General features: G+C 45.2%; 1 protein-coding gene across 1 annotated transcript in view; it reads right to left on the bottom strand.

Annotated features, from left to right (window-relative positions):
• LOC144112601 (uncharacterized) overlaps positions 1-20,013 on the bottom strand; it is a 61,626-nt gene that overhangs the window by 17,021 nt on the left and 24,592 nt on the right. Inside the window, exon 4 of the mRNA XM_077645398.1 lies at positions 4,476-4,904. Within this exon, the coding sequence (XP_077501524.1) occupies positions 4,476-4,904 (429 nt within the window). The remainder of the gene's footprint in view (positions 1-4,475; positions 4,905-20,013) is intronic.

Raw genomic sequence — 20,013 nt, 5'->3', positions numbered from 1 at the left:
ACTGCACAGAATGTATTACTTTAACTGCACCTTATTAATTCAGCAAATATCTTGAAATATTACGGAAAAAAATATTCTGCTTGCTCTATCAAATGACAACAAGGTGACCTGCATACTTATATCCTTATTTATGCTTAGGCCATCTTGCTCATGGTAAACAATAACCATCATTGATGTCCCAGTATCTGTGCTCTCAATAAACGTGTTATTATCTACCCCACTTTGTCCGTATAGACCACAGACTAAAGTTTGTAAACAAGCTATTTTACAGGCTATGAACATCAGGCAATTGAGTCTATGAGGGTTGGGAAGATTTGTAATTGCAGGTTTCATCTGGTAGCATATATTCCTTGGCTCGTTGATATTACCCTGCAAAATTAACAGAGAAAAGCAGCGGAAGTAAAATAAAAACTGTAATGCCCAAAGCGGCTATGTTAGTATGCTTCCTTTATATATGACTGCACTTTGGACAACACATAAAAAGAACTCAAGACCATTCATTACATAAAGAAGCAAAAGATATGAAAGAATCTGGACAAGAAAAATATGCAAACAGGCACTGTGCTTAACATACAACTACCTAGCTTATAGTATGGTTGGAAATCAGTGCCTAGAGCCGCCCTAGGCTGCAGCTCACTTTTGAAGGTCAGTGGCTGCAAATCGGGATTTTGGAGCTGGGAAACAGTGAGGCTTCATTTCTGCCAAAACATGGTACCTATTAGTTTTGAATAATTTGTCACGTGCGGTTCTTTGATGTGCATTGACACCACACCGATAACTTCTTTGCATTCAACTTCTGTCGAAAAGCTGCCGTAGTAGCCAGGATTTTATTCCACAACATTGCACTCGGTAGCCAAACGCCACAGCCACTTAGCCATCGCGACAGTTTGCATGAATATGTACGTTTTATCGCATACCACACCATCTCTAATAAGGTACATACTAGCAGGAAGACAGGACACTATGAACAAACATGTACGGCATGAACAGAGTGAAACAAGTCAAATGTGTTTCTTTGTTGCATCCAGTCCTCTTCGCGCAAGTACGTACCTTATTAGAAATGAACCCGCTCACCCAAACAGAAGTATTAAAGGGGCTGTGAAGGGTGCTCTAATAAAGTTGTGGCATGCATGTGATATTAAAGCACGTCACTGCACGAATAGTGTTTCGCAAGGCATATTTAAATGCGCTTTGTAGAGGCTGAGTTATCTGTAGTTAAAATTTGAATTTCAGCGTCTTCGCGCCTTTTCTTCTCCTCTCGTCACTTTTTGCACGCTGGAAGGTAGGCGCTCCTTCCCGACCCCCTGCTAAGAGCAGAGCTTCCCGACCCGCCGGAGCCAAGCGGCTTATTGGCCGCGGCCACGGTAGCTGCCTGAAGTCTGCAAGCATCTAACCAATGGCCACCTCTCACCTTGTCTACGCAGATGCGGGGGATGCAGGAGGGCGCTAGGATGAAAAAGTCGGAGGGAAGGGCTCGCCAACTTTGACGCGTGATTGTGGGTCGCCTGCTGCGTGTAGAAGAGTATTATTTGGCTCTTGTTTTCATGGCAACACAGTGCAGTGATGAAGCGCGTTAATGTGCTCTCCTCGGAAGACGTTTCGGAGCCCCTTTAATACCACAGCAATACCCGAAAAAAATGACCAGATCTTCTATTTAGCTTAAAAAATAGTGTGAATGCCATATCTCGCCTCAAAAGACGACACAGTGTTAAGGTGATGACTAGAAGGATGTGAAGTGAATCATTTGAAAAATTGTAGGAAACTGGTCACAATGTACTCAGCATGTCAGGCAAGCATTGTCAGATTTTTTTTGTCCAGGGAATAAATTTTTCCACAGTAATTATTTGAAACTGAATGGGAATCAATGCACAAAGTATTGAGGAATTTTCAAAACATAGTTCAAATTTTGTCAAGCAGAAATGGGAGATGCTTAAACATAGAAAAATGGTGAAGCATAAAGTGCCACAATAATGATCTGGTATCTCTCCGTTTACTATTTTTTATCCCTGTCTGCTACAATGTGGAATAGCAACTCGCTCTAAAATACACTTTAACCTTCCGACACGTTAAGGGCACGATTGCGTATAAAGCGAACTCTTAGCTTTTGCAGAGAGTGGGCAGCATCTAACAGTGACTTCTTTGTTTCAGGTGAATTTCGAATCCTTCAAGTTACAAATAAGCTAGATTGTTTATGCCACATAGTGAATGCAGTAAATATTATTTCACAAAACAGTGAGTGTGGTAGGAAGCCATTTGCCATTTTTCTGCGTACATAATTTGCGGCCAGCTGTAAAACGATTTGTTTACTCTCAATGTCAAGCGTAACGTGCACTTTTGAAAAAGAAATTACTTCCACGACCCTTTGGATGTTTACTTTACAAGTCGCAGCTTATCTACGATGCTGTTTTCAATTACGACACTTTGTATACAATTTCTCACATTTCCGCAATAAACACCCAGTGCTTTGCACAGAAAAACTAACAAATTGTCTTTCTTAGGGCATGAACATACTATTTAGGCTGAAAAATATATAATTCTGATGAAAACAAAAAATAGCACACCAAAGGGACACATGAGACAATTTGAAGCCGACCCAAATAGATACATCACCACACTCTACCGACATAAAAAATAGGTGTCACAACTAGCAGCCGTCTTTGCAAGCAAACATGCAGTGCATCAAGAAAATTTTTTTCATGTGGATCGCTGAGGATACACTGCCATTCACTTATGAAAAGAAACGGCGGATCTGTTTTGATCCTGACATCTTGAGTTTGGATCAGGTGGAGGGAACATTTTTCATCCAATTTTCTTGGCAATAAATGCATTTTTTTCCTGGTGGAGAAACATCAGTACAGCAAGAAAAAGCCACATAATCATTTTTATTGCAATCAATACAGCGCAACTGTGAGCTAAACTTGCCCGATAAAAGAAAGACAATTATGTCAGATGAACCTTTATGACCAGCATACATGTCAAACAAGATTAGAGCTGCTCTCTAGAAATGCCGCACTGTGTTTTTCCACAAGTGTTTCAGACAACAGTAATGCAACCACTTTGGGGAATAGTTTTTAAGTAGGCAGTTCTAATTGCTGCCCATCCAATTGTTACCAATCCTAACTCATGTAAGTGACTCCTGATGCAAAGAATGAAAGCATCTTTCTCCAAGCCAACCAACAAAACAATTGTTCACTGTTGTGTCAGTAGTGAGGGAATGCAACCACACAGAGTAGTAATCGTGCAGGCACAGAGCTGACTAATGCAGCTAGTGATGCCACAAATCATGGGGAGGGCTAAAACCTACACAGATTGGAAACCAAAGAGTACCAATGGTTTTCAGTTTTAAAGTACAGAGCATAAATACAGAAAAAAAGCACTGCAAACAGCCAAAATGTTGAGACCACTTTTTGACACCAGGTGCAACAAAATATTCATAGGAAGGAACAAAGAACACACAAGAAGAAATAAAACGCAATCTGAAGACACACCGATAGACTTCTCGCTGCCACGAAGTGATTGTTTCTACAAGCACATCGGCTGAACAGCCTATGATGAATCAAAGAAATTACAGCAACACTGGCATCAGTGGTGACAAACCCAATAGCCTTCTTGTCATAAACACCTTGAGAAAATGCAACAAGGCTAGCTTCCATAATATGTACACCTTACGAAGAAGCTAACTCAAAGCACAATTCCAGCACTACTGCTACTCCGACAAAAAGGCTGAAAATAGGCCACGATATTCCACAAAATATGCCATTTGCATGCAGCACAGAGAGAGCACTCTGACAAGTGATACCAGTGCAGTGAACCTCTTTCAATGTTTTTGGTTAAAAAAAAGTAGTTCTTAAAACCAAAAAACAAAGCTAGCCATGCAATCTTTTGTTCTCTTCTCTCATACATTCTGCTAGAACTAGAATGCCGCACTGAAAAAATCACACAGCAGCATGTTTTCTTTTGACGTTATGCAAATAGAGCTGCTGCAATGGGAATCTGTAAATTGATAAAACATTTAATAAACACAAGTGTGCTTAGGGCAATAAATCCCAATAAACAATAAGGCCAGATTTTCTTCTTCTGATGCTGTAGTTAAGGGCTCTGGTAATGTCGACCACCTGGGGTCCTTTAAACATGCACCGACATCGCACAGTACACATGCCTTCAACATTTCGCCTCCACTGAAATGTGGCTGTCGCAGCCGGGATCAAACCTGCATGTTTCGGGACAGTAGTCGAGTACCATGTTAGGATAGAAGACTTCTCATAGGTCATTTAGCTAGCATGCTGTTATCTGGTTGCCAACAGGATAGCTACCAAAACGTGTTCCAAAGGGCACCATGGAACAATGCTATTCCTTTAGTGTCTTGTCTCTTTGTGGTGTTTTAAACTACACTTAGCTGAGAACGCCTTTGAGCACAAGTCACACTGGAATGGTTTTTCACCCCTGTGCGACCGCACGTGTGCCACAAGGGTTGCCTTTTGTGCAAAGGCCATGGGGCACAGCTGACACTGGAATGGCTTCTCACCAGTGTGGATGCGGACGTGCTTTACCAGGTGGTGCCTTTCTACAAATGCATTGCCACAGTGGTCACAACGGTACGGACGATCACCCGTATGGGTGCGCAGGTGTCTGACCAGGCTGTTCTTATAAGCAAATGTGCTATCACAGTCACTGCAATGATACGGGCGGTCGCCTGTGTGGGTGCGAATGTGCTCCACTAGGTGTGATCTCTTCTTGAAAACGTTGCCGCAGGGGGTGCACTGGTGAATCTGCTTGCCTGTGGGCTTGTCCCGGTGAGTATTCACGCTTGTACTAGTGGATGGCACACTGTGGTTGAGAAGGCACTTTTCATCAGGTGGACTTTGTCCAGGAAACACGCCAAAGTTGTGGTCTGCCATGACTGATCCTGCATTTCAAAACCAGAGCATTTTCATTAAAACCTAGGGCCCAAGATGCCAGAGCTTGTTTATAACTAAGGAACAAATGCCAAGTTTAGTATTAACCAAATAAAATAATATTTATTTTTCAGAAAACATCTGGATGCTGAGTTTAGGCCCTTCGGTCGAGAAGAACTGACCAGTGGAAGTAAATCTTTAAACTTTTTGGATTTATGCTAGAAACATGGCAACATGGCAAAGAAATAATTCCCACCAACCCAAATGCACAATTAGGAGTCTGCAAATATTGAATATGAATAAAAATTTTTTATGAAATATTAATAAACAAACATTAGACAGAGTTCTTTTTAAAAAAAGTGTAAAGCCTTTGCAAACAAAATATAGAACACTATACTGACTCAGCATGATACAAAATAAAATGGTGTGCACAGAAATGTAGTGTTTGATTAGACAGCATTAACCTAGTTTTTTAACAATTTCTGTGTGATTTACAGCTCTGAACTTTTTATATGTAAAAGAGGAGATGAAAGTTATGGACACAGTGAAAAAAAAAAATATATTGAATTTTTTAAAATGAAAATCGTCGCTTTTTGACTCACATCTCCCCTTAGCAATCTGCAACAGGTGATTTGATCATGAAAAATATCAACAGAAAGACACATCAAAAATACCAACACACATCTATGTCCAACTACAATAAAACAGATTATAACGTGTACTTTGAATTAGCAACCAATTACGGCTTTCACTCAAGATCAGGTAAAACAGAACAGGTTAAAATTCAACACCGAATATCTGGCTGAGCACTAATAAAAGCTGTTACTGCAGCTTTGGTACAGATTCTATGCTCATAATGCCTCAAACATGATTGAAGCAAAAAAAAAACAAGAAACAACAGATTAAATGAACAAAATAATGAGAAATGCACTCGCATGACATTGTAACAAGAAAGACAAGAAAGTCAGGACATTTCCAAAAACTGAAGGCCCTTTAGCACCAGAAGCGAGATCTCAAGAATGGTTGACCAAAGGCACATGCATTCAATGGCTACTCAATGCACAGAATGTATTACTTTTGCTGCACCTTATTCTTTCTGCAAATATCTTGAAAGATTATGGAAAAAAAATGTTCTGCATGCACTGTGCTCCATCAAATGATAACAAGGTGACCTGCATACGTATACCCTTCTTTATGCTTAGACCATGCTGCCCATGGTATCAAACAATAACCATCATTGATGCCCCAGTATCTGTGCTCTCGATAGATGGGGCAATATGCACCCCATTTTGTCCATATACACCATGCACAGAGGTGCATGCAACAAGCTATTTTACAGATTATGAACATTAGGCCATTGAGTCTACGAGAAAAGGTATGGAAGATTTCTTCCTGTGGTAGCATATATCGCTTGGCTTATTGATATTAGCCTGCAAAATTAAGCAGAGAAAAGCAGTGGAAGTAAAGTACAAACTGCAGTACTGCAAGAAGCCATGCAAAAATGCTTGCTTTAGAAATGACTGCACAACAAACAACACGCAAAAACTACTCTGGATTCACCATTATTTCTCGATGGAAAAAGATAGGAAAGATAACGGACAATAAAAAAAAGTACTACAGGCGTCTTGCTTATGATATGCCTATGTAGCTTTGACCATGACAATTGCTGTATGCTTAAGTGCAATGCCACATATTGCATCTTCTACAATGCTCGTAATTTAGGCCTTAGTGATTGGGGACGTTGGATATGAAGACCGATTTGGTTTTCCTGCAGAGTTTCACCCCTTTGGATCACTGAATATACTATTCTACAGAATGTGAGCAATAAGCTATATGCATTTGCGTATAGGTTGACTGCAGTTGATTTGAAACATTCTTCCAGCATCTTGTCTTCTCAGCATTGGTTATAATGCCTGCAAAATAAAGAACAGCAAATTAGCTCATGCAGAAGCAAAGCTTCAAAGCCATAGCAGCATTCTTTGTGTATTCCAATACTCAAGTTCATAGTGAACTTGGAAGAAGAAGGGATCTTTCTGTACTCAAGGTTCAAAAAAGACAAGGCCTGATGTATTGTGCTTTGCATGCCAACCCAAGACAATGATTACCCAGGATGTATTTGAATGGCCAAGAACACTGAAACACTTAGAAATGTTAATGTTCACAAAAGTTGTTCGGAAAGGTGCTTTGCCGACAGCAGGTGCTTCTTGGCTTGTCTGCACTGTCTTGTAAAATAGGCAGAGCAAAGCAGCATAAGCCTCACACATTGCCGCAAGCAGAGGTGCTTCCAGCATAAACAATCAATTTTTTAGTCATGTCCAAGAGATTCGGTACAAGCATATTCATTTGGTACAGAGGAACTCTTCACTTTCAAAACCGCTCAGTGACAGACTGAAACCTGTGCCCGGTCTTAATGTTTTTCAGTGTCAACACCTGATTGGCGCTGTATTCTTCCAAGTAGAGACTGCTGACAATAAAGCATTACCAAAACAACACTTATGGTACTCATTGTATCAGACAGTTCTTCCTCGAAGTCAGACCACTCTATCGAATTCTGCCCTGCAGTCCCTATGCTTCCTAATCTAGAGTTTCAGCGCACGCACAGTAACCTAACTCAAGAAGGTATTTACAGGAAAGACGAAGTGTGGGTGGGATGCATGCATTTAGAAAAAAAAAGTCTCCAGCTTTCCCATCTGCAGGCGAGAAGATAACAGTGATATTATAACCAGAGCCCAATTGCAGCCACTAAAATCACTGGATGTCTGAGGTTCATACATCCAACACGAGTGCTTATAGACTGCAGTGTTCGAATAGTGCCACTTCATGGTGCACAACTTGCTTGGTTTACCTAGAAAGAAGTCAAGTGCAATGCCAACTGCAACAATGCCAGTGAAGAGACTCATACTCTCATTCTGCTCATAAATAAGGAGCACTGCCACATTAATCAGTGGTGAGGCCAATACGGTACTTTAGTTGAATGCAGTAAAACTGCTAAGGCACCAGCATGAAAACAACATTACAGTAGCCCTCGCAGTCTTACTCAAAACATGAAACAGCTCCACTGTCTTTAAGGAAAGAGTGCATACACCAGTGGAAAGGTACACATGTAGACAGGACACACTCACTGTCAGGCCAATGAGGCCACTTTGTTGCCTCCTCAACACTTTTCTTGCAAGAAACGCCTTTGAGAGGCACCCATAGATTTAAAGCAAGGGGTTTCTTTGCTAGAGTGTTGGTACTTATTTCATGCCAGCAGCTAAGCTGGAAAAGAAGTCAGAACTAATTAGAGAAGTGGATGCACATTGTGACCAAATTAAAAGGTACAAAACACCGGTAGCAGACCAACAGAGCACCAGTGTGTGTGAGGTAAGGCCAGAAAAAAAGAGGAAGTTTTTATGCAAGCCGTCTGCCACCTATACACTACCGTAGCGCATATGTTCATTCCTGAATTCACTCTGCAATGTCAACAGGACTGGTATTAAATCAATTCATGTAAGCAAAGCATCTGCTTCTGTGCACCACAGTGCGTCCCCCAAAACAATAACTTAAGCCAAAATTTTGGACTGCCTAGAGCAACAAGTTCTACCCGCAAAGCAAGCAAGCAGGTCCGCAGGAGCACCAGAGAAAGCTTGAAAAGGGCACTTTCTTTAGGTGTCATCACATTAATACAAAAACACAGCCTGGCTTGAGCTAGAATGACACATCGTGAGTGACAATTACATCACCTTTCAGGGTTTGACAAAAGCAGTAAAAAAAAAAGGGTAACACTTTATTTGCATGGCAACCTAAATGTGTAGTACAAAACACAAGGAAAAGAATTCCAACTACAGAGCATGGAACGACAGGCACTCTTGATAAGACCGACAACTAAATTTTAGGCATCAAATTTTTTTTCACCACAACAAAAAGCTTACTGTCTAAGCTGTTCGACTACGCAATGGTTTTGCAACAAATGCGATAAAAACTTTTTACCAAGAATTTTTCAAACAGTCGATGAGCGTGTTTCATGTGCCTCTATGCTAAAAACCATGATCAGCAAGCGTGAGAACTGCGCACCTGAAAAAAAAATATGAACTAAAACTGACATAGTTACAGCCATCAAACATTAATTAGGCAGTTTCAGTATAGCATAGCGACCATTTCAGTCTCCACACCCAGAGCGGTTATGGTACAGTGATGTGTACCTCGTTGTTGGAAATTTCAGTGGAACATGGTTACCATGTCAACCAAGAAATATAGAGCACTGTGGCACCATCTAGGAATAAAAGTTGAAAGCACAACATTAGTGATGCAAAAATTGAAAACTGAAAAATGGTTTCTGAGGAAACGAAATGCACAGTTATTGTCTCACTTATGTCATGGGCACACAGACCACATCACAAGGGAAGGGAAGAATGTGAGAGTGAAAGAAGAAAGAGCTGCCATAGTCCTCTCCAGAATAATTTTGACCACTCGGCGATCTTTAATGTGCACTGACATTGCACAGTACATGAGCACTTCTGCCTTTCACTTCCATGGAAACGTGGCTGCTGCAGCGAGGTTCGATCCCGGGAACGGCGGCTTAACCAGTTTTTTGACATCTTCAATACGCCAACACATTATTGAGGAGAGTTTGCTCACAACTGAAATGCCAAGCCTTCTTGAGTCAAGTGGTCTATTGTACAATGGTTCTGCTTCACAGAACTTCCTGACAACTATGCACGACTCTCAGTCAGACACTCTATGGGCAAAATTTTCTATGAGAATGACATCTTCACTGATTCGGCAGCAGCCGTCATTAGGTCTCAAGCTCAAAGTGAAGGATTGAAACCTGATTCCTTTGTACTGTGGGAGTCTACAGCTTGAAGGGAGAGTTCCCACATCATCATTTTCTAGCAAGAATTCCCGTGGCCACCTTTCAAAGTAACTTTGCTGTGCTTTTGAGGCACGTTTTTCCTCTAAGCGATTATATATCTGATTCAATGCACGACCAGGTTTACGAAGAAGTTTTTTGATTGCCTGTATGTTCTTCTCAAAAGAAAATGCAGGAAAAGAGTCAAGCGTTCCATACAAACGAACGTCTGCTGCTAGATGCAACAAACAGTGAACGTTGTACGATACCTCCTCCTGTTCATTAAGTCTACCAAAGCATTTCACAAAATGCTGAAGAAGTGTTTCTGCAGAGTCTGCATACTGTTGGCAAAGTGATGGAGTGCTGAGAATTGTTGCAGCTGCATGCAAAGTCAGAAAATTCAAAAGCATGGGACTTGGCAGTGACTCCCTTAGCACTAGTGGGCCAGTGTAATGCAGAAAAAGCCTACACTCTGTAGCCTTCCAGCGGTCTTTCTCATCCAGAGTCCTAGGTTTCCTAGCGAACTCAAGTGGAACACAACCCTCAAGGGCGACACCTTTGGCTATTTCTTTACGATCTGTGGGACCAAGGTGGACTGTCAGTGGCCTCGCAAACCACAGGTTTATCAGCTTACGAAATACACCAAGGTACAGCAAATGCATGGGATCAAGTGGCATGTTGCTCACACAGTCAATAGGAAGTTCCGTCAACAATGACACACCGTGGTGGTGCTCAAAATCTTCCTGTTTCCGGAATGACTTATCAGTTCTTAGCGTCGATTCTGAGGTAGGAAAAAACATCTCATTGAAACTGCCTTCTGCAGTACATTTAGGGCACACTGCGTAGCCAGCATGTCCTTTTGTCAAGAATATAAATGCGCGCACAGGTGCGTCGCAGATAAAGCTTCTCATTTCAACCTTAACCAGTTTGCCAGAGATCATTAGACCTACCCGAGCTAAATTTTTTAGCTTGAGAACAAAAGGACGAAGGAATTCATTGGCAGAGTTTGGCTTTGCAGGGCCCAGAAAAGCACCAACGATCACCGGCTCTGGTAATTTATGGGCGGCACTAAGTTGAATCTGGCATTGGATTGGCCAGAGCTGCAGACGGGAGCTCTTTGACAAAGGCATGCCATCTATGTTGAAAGGCCAACAACCTGTGGCGGGTGCTTAGCGGGACACAGAACATATCCTCCAAGCCATTCTTAAGCCCGAAATTGCAGTAGTGTCCAGGAGGCAATTCAGTAACGCCAGCTATAACTGCAGTTCTACGAGGAGTTTTAAGTCGCGTTCGTGCGTCTGTTGGCAAATCAGAAAAGCAGCTGTGACCTCTCAAAAGACGCAGCAAGTCCGTTAGAGAGCGATGGGATATGTTGTGTTCAAGTGGCGCCCAACCAACCAGCCGAGAACGAAACTCGTCAACGGTTCCAACGCTTTCAATCGTCGGGACGTCGTGTCCCAATTCTTGGGAAGCAGCGACCAGTGCACACTGAGAAGTGCCACTCGCCACGCTGCTCATTATGTCGGCATCGCTAGAGTCACTTGAGCCTGCAGCGTGCTCCGAAGGGAAGTCGAGGCGACCGTACGAAGAATCAGCAGCTTGCTCAAAACGCTGGCGCAAGGGTCGTCTGCCGAACCGCTGGCACCGCTTGCACTGTCGCAAGGGAGTGCAAATTAAGTAGTCGGCATCACTCGCTTCGCGCCGAGTTTCGCCATCCGGTTCACCTGAATGACTCTGAATTGAGCTCGTAAAGTGAGTCCGCAAAGAGCTCGGCACTTCCGATGCTTGGAAAAGCGCCTGAACTTCTAACCGGGCTTTGTTCCGAACAGACCGCGTTTTGCTTAGTTTTGGCATCGCAACAAAACCGTGCTACTCAGCAGACACACCAATTATCCTTCGTGGGCATCTACAATCAACCTACACCGCTACATAAAGACAAGGATAGTCTTAAATAGTTCGGCACAAATCGTCCGATGCTGCAACAAAGAAGCAAGGTCTAAGCCTTTTCAATCAAACGTTAGTCAACTGACAGCAAACGGCGGCACGGCATGCCGAACACATGGAAAGAAACCGCTATGCAAACGGGGCCATCACACATACTTTTGATGGATGTCGAGCCATATGTGGAGTGCAGAAACGGTAGAACACGCAAAAATATTGTGTGGTAGGCCGCCAGAACCCAACAAACCGACAACTTCAGCGCTACCGCTGGCAAAGCTAAAGCAGCTAAAGCTGAGCTACCGCGCCGAGTCGAAGACCGCGCTACCACACAACATGCGGAGCAGCGAGTACTACTGGTACTACTATGTACCGATAGGGGCCGTTAGGTGAGGCTGGCATGAGTTTTACCTGTTGTGGCTTTTTGTGCTCATACATAACCTTTCAGGCCAGAAAATATGTTTGTGTTGTCTTTCTCATGCACCATTTATGCAAAAAAAGAGTGATTGAAGTTTTTTTTTTCGTGTCTGTGTGGACACGTGACAAACTCGCGCGGCCACGGGTGCCGAATGGCCTGCGCATGTCGCGGCCAGGCCCGTCGTCTGCTACGGTATGCACTTCGCTCAACACGCCTTTCGATAACTGCCTTCACTGTAAAGCTGTTTCTCTAGATTGCCTATTTCGATCAACTCAGTTTGCAAGCAAATGCACCGCACGTATGCTTAAGAATTTTGGAATATGCAGGAATTAAGCTTCCGATTCGCAAGAAATGCACAGGTAACAGTATACTTTACAACTTAATAGCAAAGCGGCGGAAGACCCGTTAATAACGCAGTAGCACTACTAGCCGCATTCCTGCATATTCAGCCTCATGACCGAGTGTATGTTTTGCCGAAACCAATAATTAAGGAGGAAGTTTAGGAAAGGAAAAGTGTGCGCGAGCGCCGCTCTAGAACACGTGCGGCGTAGCACGTGACTTTTTTTGCATGCCTCTCGCGCATTCCTCTAGGTCACCCGGTCACAACACCGCCACTACCTCGTGGTTACATCACAAACGATGGGAATGGTTCGCATTATCAATGTTCCGCATTATCGCCAAAAAGCTCTTTAATTGCCCATGGAAAACCTTAATAAATTAATTCCATATGACATGCGTCTTAGGATTCAGGCTTTTCTTATGTTCGAATGCGGCACTAAAGCTGCCAGAGATATATGGGATATATTAATTGATAGTTTGTGCGTCCAATATCTGTGTTTGTTGGACATACATTAGAACATAACTTGCGCATCGAATGAATGAATGAAAAACTTTATTGGTTCCTTTAGGAAGTAGCGGTAGAGGACGAAGTCTTCATCTTGAAGCTTGGGTCCTCCTTGGCCGTGGGTGGGCCCCTAGTCCAGGGCTCCACTGAGTCAGGCCACCTCGCTTGCGTGTGCTATGAGGGCCCTTTGGACCCCTAGCTCGCAGCTGGTGAGCCGGCTCTCCCATTGCTCCGCACTTGGTGTTTTGTGTTTGTGGAATGCTTGATTTCTTCCGCACTCCCATGTGACATGATATAGTGTTGGTTTTGCTCCGCAACACGGACAGGTGGCGCTATACTGTGTGGGGAACATCTTGTTTAATATGTATAAGATTGGGAAGGAGCCTGTTTGCAGTCTTCGCCATCCTGTGGCTTCCTCCTTGGATAATGCTTTATGTGGTGGGGGGTATTGGAATCTTAGCCCCTTATATAGGTTTAATAATTCCGAATAGCTGTCCCCGCAATTAATCTGGGGCCCCTCCGGGGGTAATGACGTTCCTGTTCGGCTGGGCATTCCTCGAGCTAGGTTGTCTGCCCCTTCGTTGCCCCTGATCCCTGCGTGACTCGGTATCCAGATTATGTAGTGTATTGGTCGTCCCTCAGGGAGCAGAGCTCTACTGAGGATCTTGAGTGCCGTGCTGCTAATTCTGCCTCTAGTATAGTTCCGGCACGCCTCTTGTGAATCCGTTAAGATGTTAAGGGATCTCCCTGTCCTATATCCTTCATTCGCTGCCAGGGCGACAGCAATCTCCTCTGCCTCCGTTATGTTAGATACTTCGGCTGTGAGGCTTGTGATGTGTTCTCCGTGGTAATTTACAACTACTGCTACCGCGCTATTTTTGTGTGCTTGGGGGTATAGGGAGGCATCAGTGTAGACTGTGTTGTCCCGATGCCCCATGTTCCTCTCATAAAATTCTGCCCTAACCTGTCTCCTGTTAGCATGGAGATTTGGATCCATATTTCGGAGGATAGGTAGTATGCATAGCTTCTTTCTTAGCGGGTCCGGTATTGCGGCCCTCCTATTTTGTGGCTTTTCTATTTCCCGACCTAGCTTTGTCAGGAGCGCACTTCCAGTCGTTGTGTTGCTAAGTCTTGGTATTTGTGGCTTGAGCTGGCACACTCTTAATTCTTCGAAGGTGTTACTGATTCCGAGTTGCATGAGCTTGTCGTTGGATGTATTTCTTGGGGGATGAAGAGCTGTTTTGTATGCCTTCCGGAATATTGTCTCCGCTTGCTCCTTCTCTGCTTTGATAGTCACATGGTACGGTAATGAATATGTTACCCGGATGACCACTAGGCTGTTGACTAGCCTGAGTGTGTCCTCCTCCATCATGCCATACCTCTTGTGCGCTACTCTGCTGATCATCCGGCTTACTTATCCTGCCGCTTTGCTTAGCAGTCTGAGTTTATGACTGCACTTCCGGCTTCCTTGCAGCCACATGCCGAGGATTCTGATCATCTTTTGTTCAGGGATGTTCCGGCCCTCTAGTTTTATTTCGAGTGGAGCATCCGTAGGGTGCCTACCCACTCTGAGGAGCTCAGGTTTTTCCGTGGAGCATTTAAGTCCTCTTTGTTTTGTGTATTATTCAATGCAGGTGGCAGCCTCTTGTAGCGCCTCCTGCTTCTCCCCCAGTGAGCCTTGGGTGGTCCAGATGGTGAAATCGTCTGCGTACATTGCATGACTAATCCCCTGGACTTGGCTGAGTTTCTTGACGAGGTTGACCATCGCTATGTTAAAGAGTATTGGCGAGATTACTGAGCCTTGCGGAGTGCCCTTGCATGGCGTTTGAAAGGTGTCACTTCGCAGGTCTCCTAGGCCTACCGTCGCTGTTCTGTCCATGAGGAAGCTTCTAACGTAGTCATGGACCTTCTTCCCGCAGTTGGTGGTGTTAAGTCCTTCCATAATGGCGGCATGGGATACGTTGTCAAAGGCCTCTTTAATATCGATGGCCATGACAACGTTCTCCCCGTTCTTTGGCATTGTTTCGAGTACCTCTTCTTTTAGTTGTAGCAAGATGTCTTGGGTTGATAAATTTGCCCTGAATCCGAACATGGTGTTGGGGTACCATTCTCCGTCTTCTAGATGCGTTTGTATTCGTCGGGTTACTATTCTCCCGTACAGCTTGCCTAGGCATGATGTTAGCGAGATCGGTCTGAGGTTTTCAATTTGGAGTTTCTTGCCGGGCTTGGGGATCATGACGACTACGGCGTGTTTCCACTCCGCTGGGACCGTCCCTTCTTCCCATTGTTTGTTTAGGTATAGGGTGAGTTGGCTGATTGCTTCGTCGCTTAAATTTCGGATTAACGAGTTATGAATCTTGTCCGCCACTGCTGCCGAATTTTTCGTTGTTGCCCTTATGGCCTCGACGACCTCTTCTCTTGTGATGGGTCTGTCCGTGGTTGGGTTTTCTTCGCCCTGGTAGTCGCCTTGGTAGCCGTCTACCTGGTCCTACCCGTAGCAATTCTCTCGTACTGCCTGGAGCAGCTGTTCTTCTGTACCTTCGTACTGGTGAATTAGCCTTTGGATGGATTTGCTGCTTCCCGCCTTGCGTTTGCTCGGATCTATGAGTGTTCTGAAGATCTGCCACGTTCTAGCCGTGCTGAGGGTGCCATTCAGCGAGGTACTTGCTGCCACCCTTGTCTTGCCAGCTGCGTTGCATATTCCTCTGCTTGCCTGGTGATTTCGGCAATCTTCTTCTTTAGCTTTCTGTTTAGCTTTTGGCGCTTCCACCACTTGGTCAGTCCTCGTCTTGCCTCCCAGAGCCTGAGAAGTCGCTTGTCCACTTCTGGTGCTTGTTCTGTTCGATCCACTTCTTTAGTGTAGAGGTCCCCGATTTGTCTAAGCTGTTGGCTCCAATCTTCTGCCGAAGTTATGTCGTCCTTAAGTTGTTTGCAGTAGGTCCGGAAGGCATCCCATGGAGTCAGTTAAGTTTGCCTTGCCGTTCTTCCTTTTGATGCTTTCTGCCTCTGTGCTGACCCTAATGATGTAGTGGTCGCTGCCGAGATTTTATTGCAGGTTCTCCCATTCGACTTGCTTAGCGCCCCTGACAAAGGTTCGGTCGGGACATGTGTCCACGCTTACGCTATTACCCTGTCTAGTAGGCTGAGTTTCATCTGCGACTAACTCGCAGCCTATGTTTTCCGCTGCTGTGCAGATGCCGCGCCCCTTTTTATCTTCGATCCTGCTGCCCCATTGTGGGCTTTTCGCATTAAAGTCCCCTGCTATTATTAGGGTATTCTGCCCTGCAAGCTTCTTTGCTTCCGCAAAAAGCTTAATGAAGTCTCCTTTATTTTTAGGTGGGCTGTACAAATTTACTATAAAAGTGCTTTTAGCTTTTCTTATTCTCTTGGGAATCACTTCAGTTATTATGTGTTCTAGCTGTGTGTCTTCAAACTCCTTATGAGCTATGCTTGTGATTTTGTTCCTAATGAGAGTTGCTGTTCTTCCGTTCTCCTGACATGAGTGTCCTTTTAGGGTTGGGGTGCAATTTGTCTCTTGTAGAAGTATTAGATCTGGTGGGTTTCCTCTAGTGTTAATGAATTGCTGTAAGAGCCCTTGCTTACGCCTGTAGCTCCGGCAATTCCACTGCCATATCTCTAGTTGTTGTTGTCCTGCCATGTTATCGTATTGGTACTGTTGTTTGTTCCCTGGGATTCTGATCGAAACCTGCGCTCATTATAGAGGCGGTCCCTAGCGTCATTTACTGTCTTCCGTGTGTTTTGACTCTTTACATAGTTGCGGAAGCTCTGATCTTGCAGGGCTATCTTTTGATTTAGTTGCTGTATCTGCTGCTGCATTTGCTGCTGCATGAATGTCTTTAGATCGTTTATTGTTGAGTTTCCTCCTTCATTAGTTTGTAAACTTTCTACACTCTGTTGTGGGGGTGAGGGTGCCCTGACAGGCGAGCAGCCTGCCTTTCGCATCTCTTGCATTTCCGCTATTAATTCGCTTATTTGTTTCTTAAGCTGTCTGATTTCCTCTCGGGTCTGCTCTTGTTCCTTCCTGATGTTATTAATTTCGGCAGTAAGCCTTTTTTCATTTTCTGTTCGTGTGTTTGTGTTGTTGTTGTTGTGCGGAGCAAAAAGCGCCTTGGGAGGGCCCGCTCCCCAGCTCACGTTGACTCCGCCGCTCTTCTTCTGTTGCTGCTTCGGCTTCACCCAGGACTGCTGGCCGCCCAGGGGTGGGTAGGACTCGTCCCGCTCCCGGCTCCGGCCCTGGCCCTGGCTGCTGCTGCGCCCCCGGCTGCGACTCCTGGATTCGCTCCGGTAGTCACCTTGCCGCTCCTGGTCCTCGTTCCGGAACCAGCGCGGTCTCCGTGCCCCGCCTCTGCTTCGGCTGCGGCCGCGTCGCTGCTGGCTCTGGGGTCCCCATCGCAGTTCGTTGACTGGCTTCAGTCGTTGTGCACAGTCCTTCGTGCCCGCCGCGTGGGAGCCCCCGCATAGCAGGCACTTGGGTGTACATTGATGTCGTTCTTCCGGATCTTTCTGGCCGCATTGTCTGCATGCCTTGATTCCCGGGTTCGGACAGTCGTCCGATCGATGTCCGTGTTGGTAACAAACGTAGCATATTTGCCGCGTCGGCCTATAGGGGTAGCACCACAACTCTCCATCCCCCGTATAGTACAAGACTTGCTTGGGGAGGATGGGGCCATCAAAGGTGATGACGACTGTGCTCGATCGGCCTAGCATCCTTGCCGCCAGGATCTTCACCCCTTGTGAGCGGGTTCGTAAATTCGCCTTGAGTTCTTCGGCCGGAGACCCCGGGTCCACTCCGCGGATGACCCCGCGCAGCGTTCCCTCCGGCGCCGCCACGTGTGCGTTGATTCCGTAGCTATGCTCTCCAAACTTCAGTTGCGTGATGCGCCTGATATGTTGAGCAGCGCTTTCGTTATCGGTACTGATTATTATGATATTCGAGCCGGTGCGCAGTCGGATGATGAGATCTTCTGCCTTGTATCCATGTCCGGTAGCCGCGACCACCGCCCGCGCCACTTGGTGCGTCTGCAGGTTCTTCACTGCCAGTCCTTTCGGCCGAAGTACTACTTTTAAATCATCCCTGGGAAGCGGAGGTAGCCCTCTCCTCGGCGCTCCTTCCCCCTCTCCTTGTTTCGGTGCAGTTGGCGTGCCACCTGTGCTCTTCGCCGCGCCTAGGGAATTTTCGTTCCCTAGTGCTTTTCCCGCCAAATCTCCTGCTTGGCTTCCACGTTAGCGTTTCTTTTGCCGCTTGGACATGGCTATCTCCCAGTCCGCGTCCAAAACCTTGTTCTGACTTGCCTGTAGCGTTGTTGTCGCTGGGGTGCTGCTTTTTAGGGCTTGAAAGGATGTCATTGGTCCGTGGGCGAAGGTCTCCCCGGTAGCGTCTTGATAGTCTTCGTCCATATTTTCTTGGGTTTCCGCCATAAAATTCGTCTGGTCTTTTAGCGGTGCGCGATATACGCTGGGATTTAGTGCATGGGTCATCGCTCCGTCGCTTCTACCGCTGGCCGAGGCCGGGAGGACCGCAGAGCCCCGCTACTGTGTTAGGCCTAATAGGCCTAGCTTCGGTCGGCCACGTGGGAGATCTTCAAAACCGTATAAATCCAAAAATATTGGACCCAGCGGTTTGAAAGAGGTGTCGTCGTGGCCCGCTTCGCTTTCGACGTCGTCTCCCACCAAAATTTTGGCAGTCCAGTCCAGTTAACCGGGTCAAAAGTCCCGAAAACTGCAGAGCGCATGTGAAGTGCGTCCGCTCTCCTCGGCTGCTTGCAGCGCCACCGAGTGTTCACGCTTGGTGGACATGTACTAGATTATATATTAGGCACCTAGCGTCCACGCTTTGCGGACGTGCTCTAGATATAAAAACATTCATATTAATGACGTCCTATCAACGTGTAGCACGCCCAAATGATGATCCTTATGATGTACATCTAATAGATGCTCTTTTCATGACATGACGCTTGGATCTTTCCGGCACGTCGAATGGATATTTGTGGTTTACTGGGTGGTGAGAACACACAGCTTTAATTGTAGCAAGCGCCAACAAGCCCAGCAACAAAGCACTGCATTATACATAACTTATATGAGAAACATACAATCACGTTAGTATACAAACTGTTACTATGAGCTCATGCTTATATATACTCCCTCATTAAGGGCATCCCACAAGTGTTAGTGGGGAACAGTTATTAAACAGTTTTCTCATTAAATTTCACCACTATTTTTGCAATTTACAGCAGAAAAACACAAACAAATTTAAGTTAAAAATTTTCTTAACTGAGAAATAACATTGGAACATAAACAACAGCAAAAAGTTGTCAATCGAACAACAAAAAGCTCTCTGTAGGAGCCAGTAGGTCCCACTTCAGAACCAGAAGCCCAGCAGGTACCAGAAGAGGCTCCTTACAGGGACCATTTCAACCAGCAGCGCAAACCAGAAGGCTTCCTTCTGAGACCAGTAGACAGCACAAAGCCCGAAGGCTTCCTTCTGAAACCAGTAGACCCCAGCACAAAACCAGAAGGCATTCTTTCTGGGACCAGTAGATCAAAGCAAAAAACCAGTTGGTGCCCTACAGGGACCGTTTCAGCCAGCGGCAAACCGTAGAAAAAAAAAGCAGGTGCTCATAAAGCTTGCGTTCTGCACAGCTGCATACAGGACGGAGTCCTCGGGACAAAAGCGCTGGCATACGGGCTTTGCAGAAAAGATGGCTCGAGCCACACACCTTCTTTATGATCGGCTGCTGATAAAAATGTGTTCTATATAACAAGCAAAAAAAGGCTTGAAATTTGCAAGAAATAGAAAACAAAAAGTTGTATCCGTAATCCACAAGTTTAAAACATTGCAAACCTTGCAGGGAGCAACATATATGCAAAGGAAACTTAGAATTTATTCCAGTACTGGCGTAATTCTTTAAAAAGGTCTGGAATGTGGTAGAATATGTTCTCTCACTGCTTCAATATCGCCGCTTTCTCCTTTCTTTCACTCTGTCCCTCCGCCCCAACCCGAGTTTTTCTCCTTCAGTCTCCTTTTTTCCCTCTCTCTGATTTCTGATCGTTCTACTTTTTCCTTATGCCC

The sequence above is a fragment of the Amblyomma americanum genome, unplaced genomic scaffold (assembly GCF_052857255.1).
Source record: "Amblyomma americanum isolate KBUSLIRL-KWMA unplaced genomic scaffold, ASM5285725v1 scaffold_428, whole genome shotgun sequence".
NCBI lineage: Eukaryota > Metazoa > Arthropoda > Arachnida > Ixodida > Ixodidae > Amblyomma > Amblyomma americanum.
This window is presented reverse-complemented; position numbering and strand designations above follow the sequence as displayed.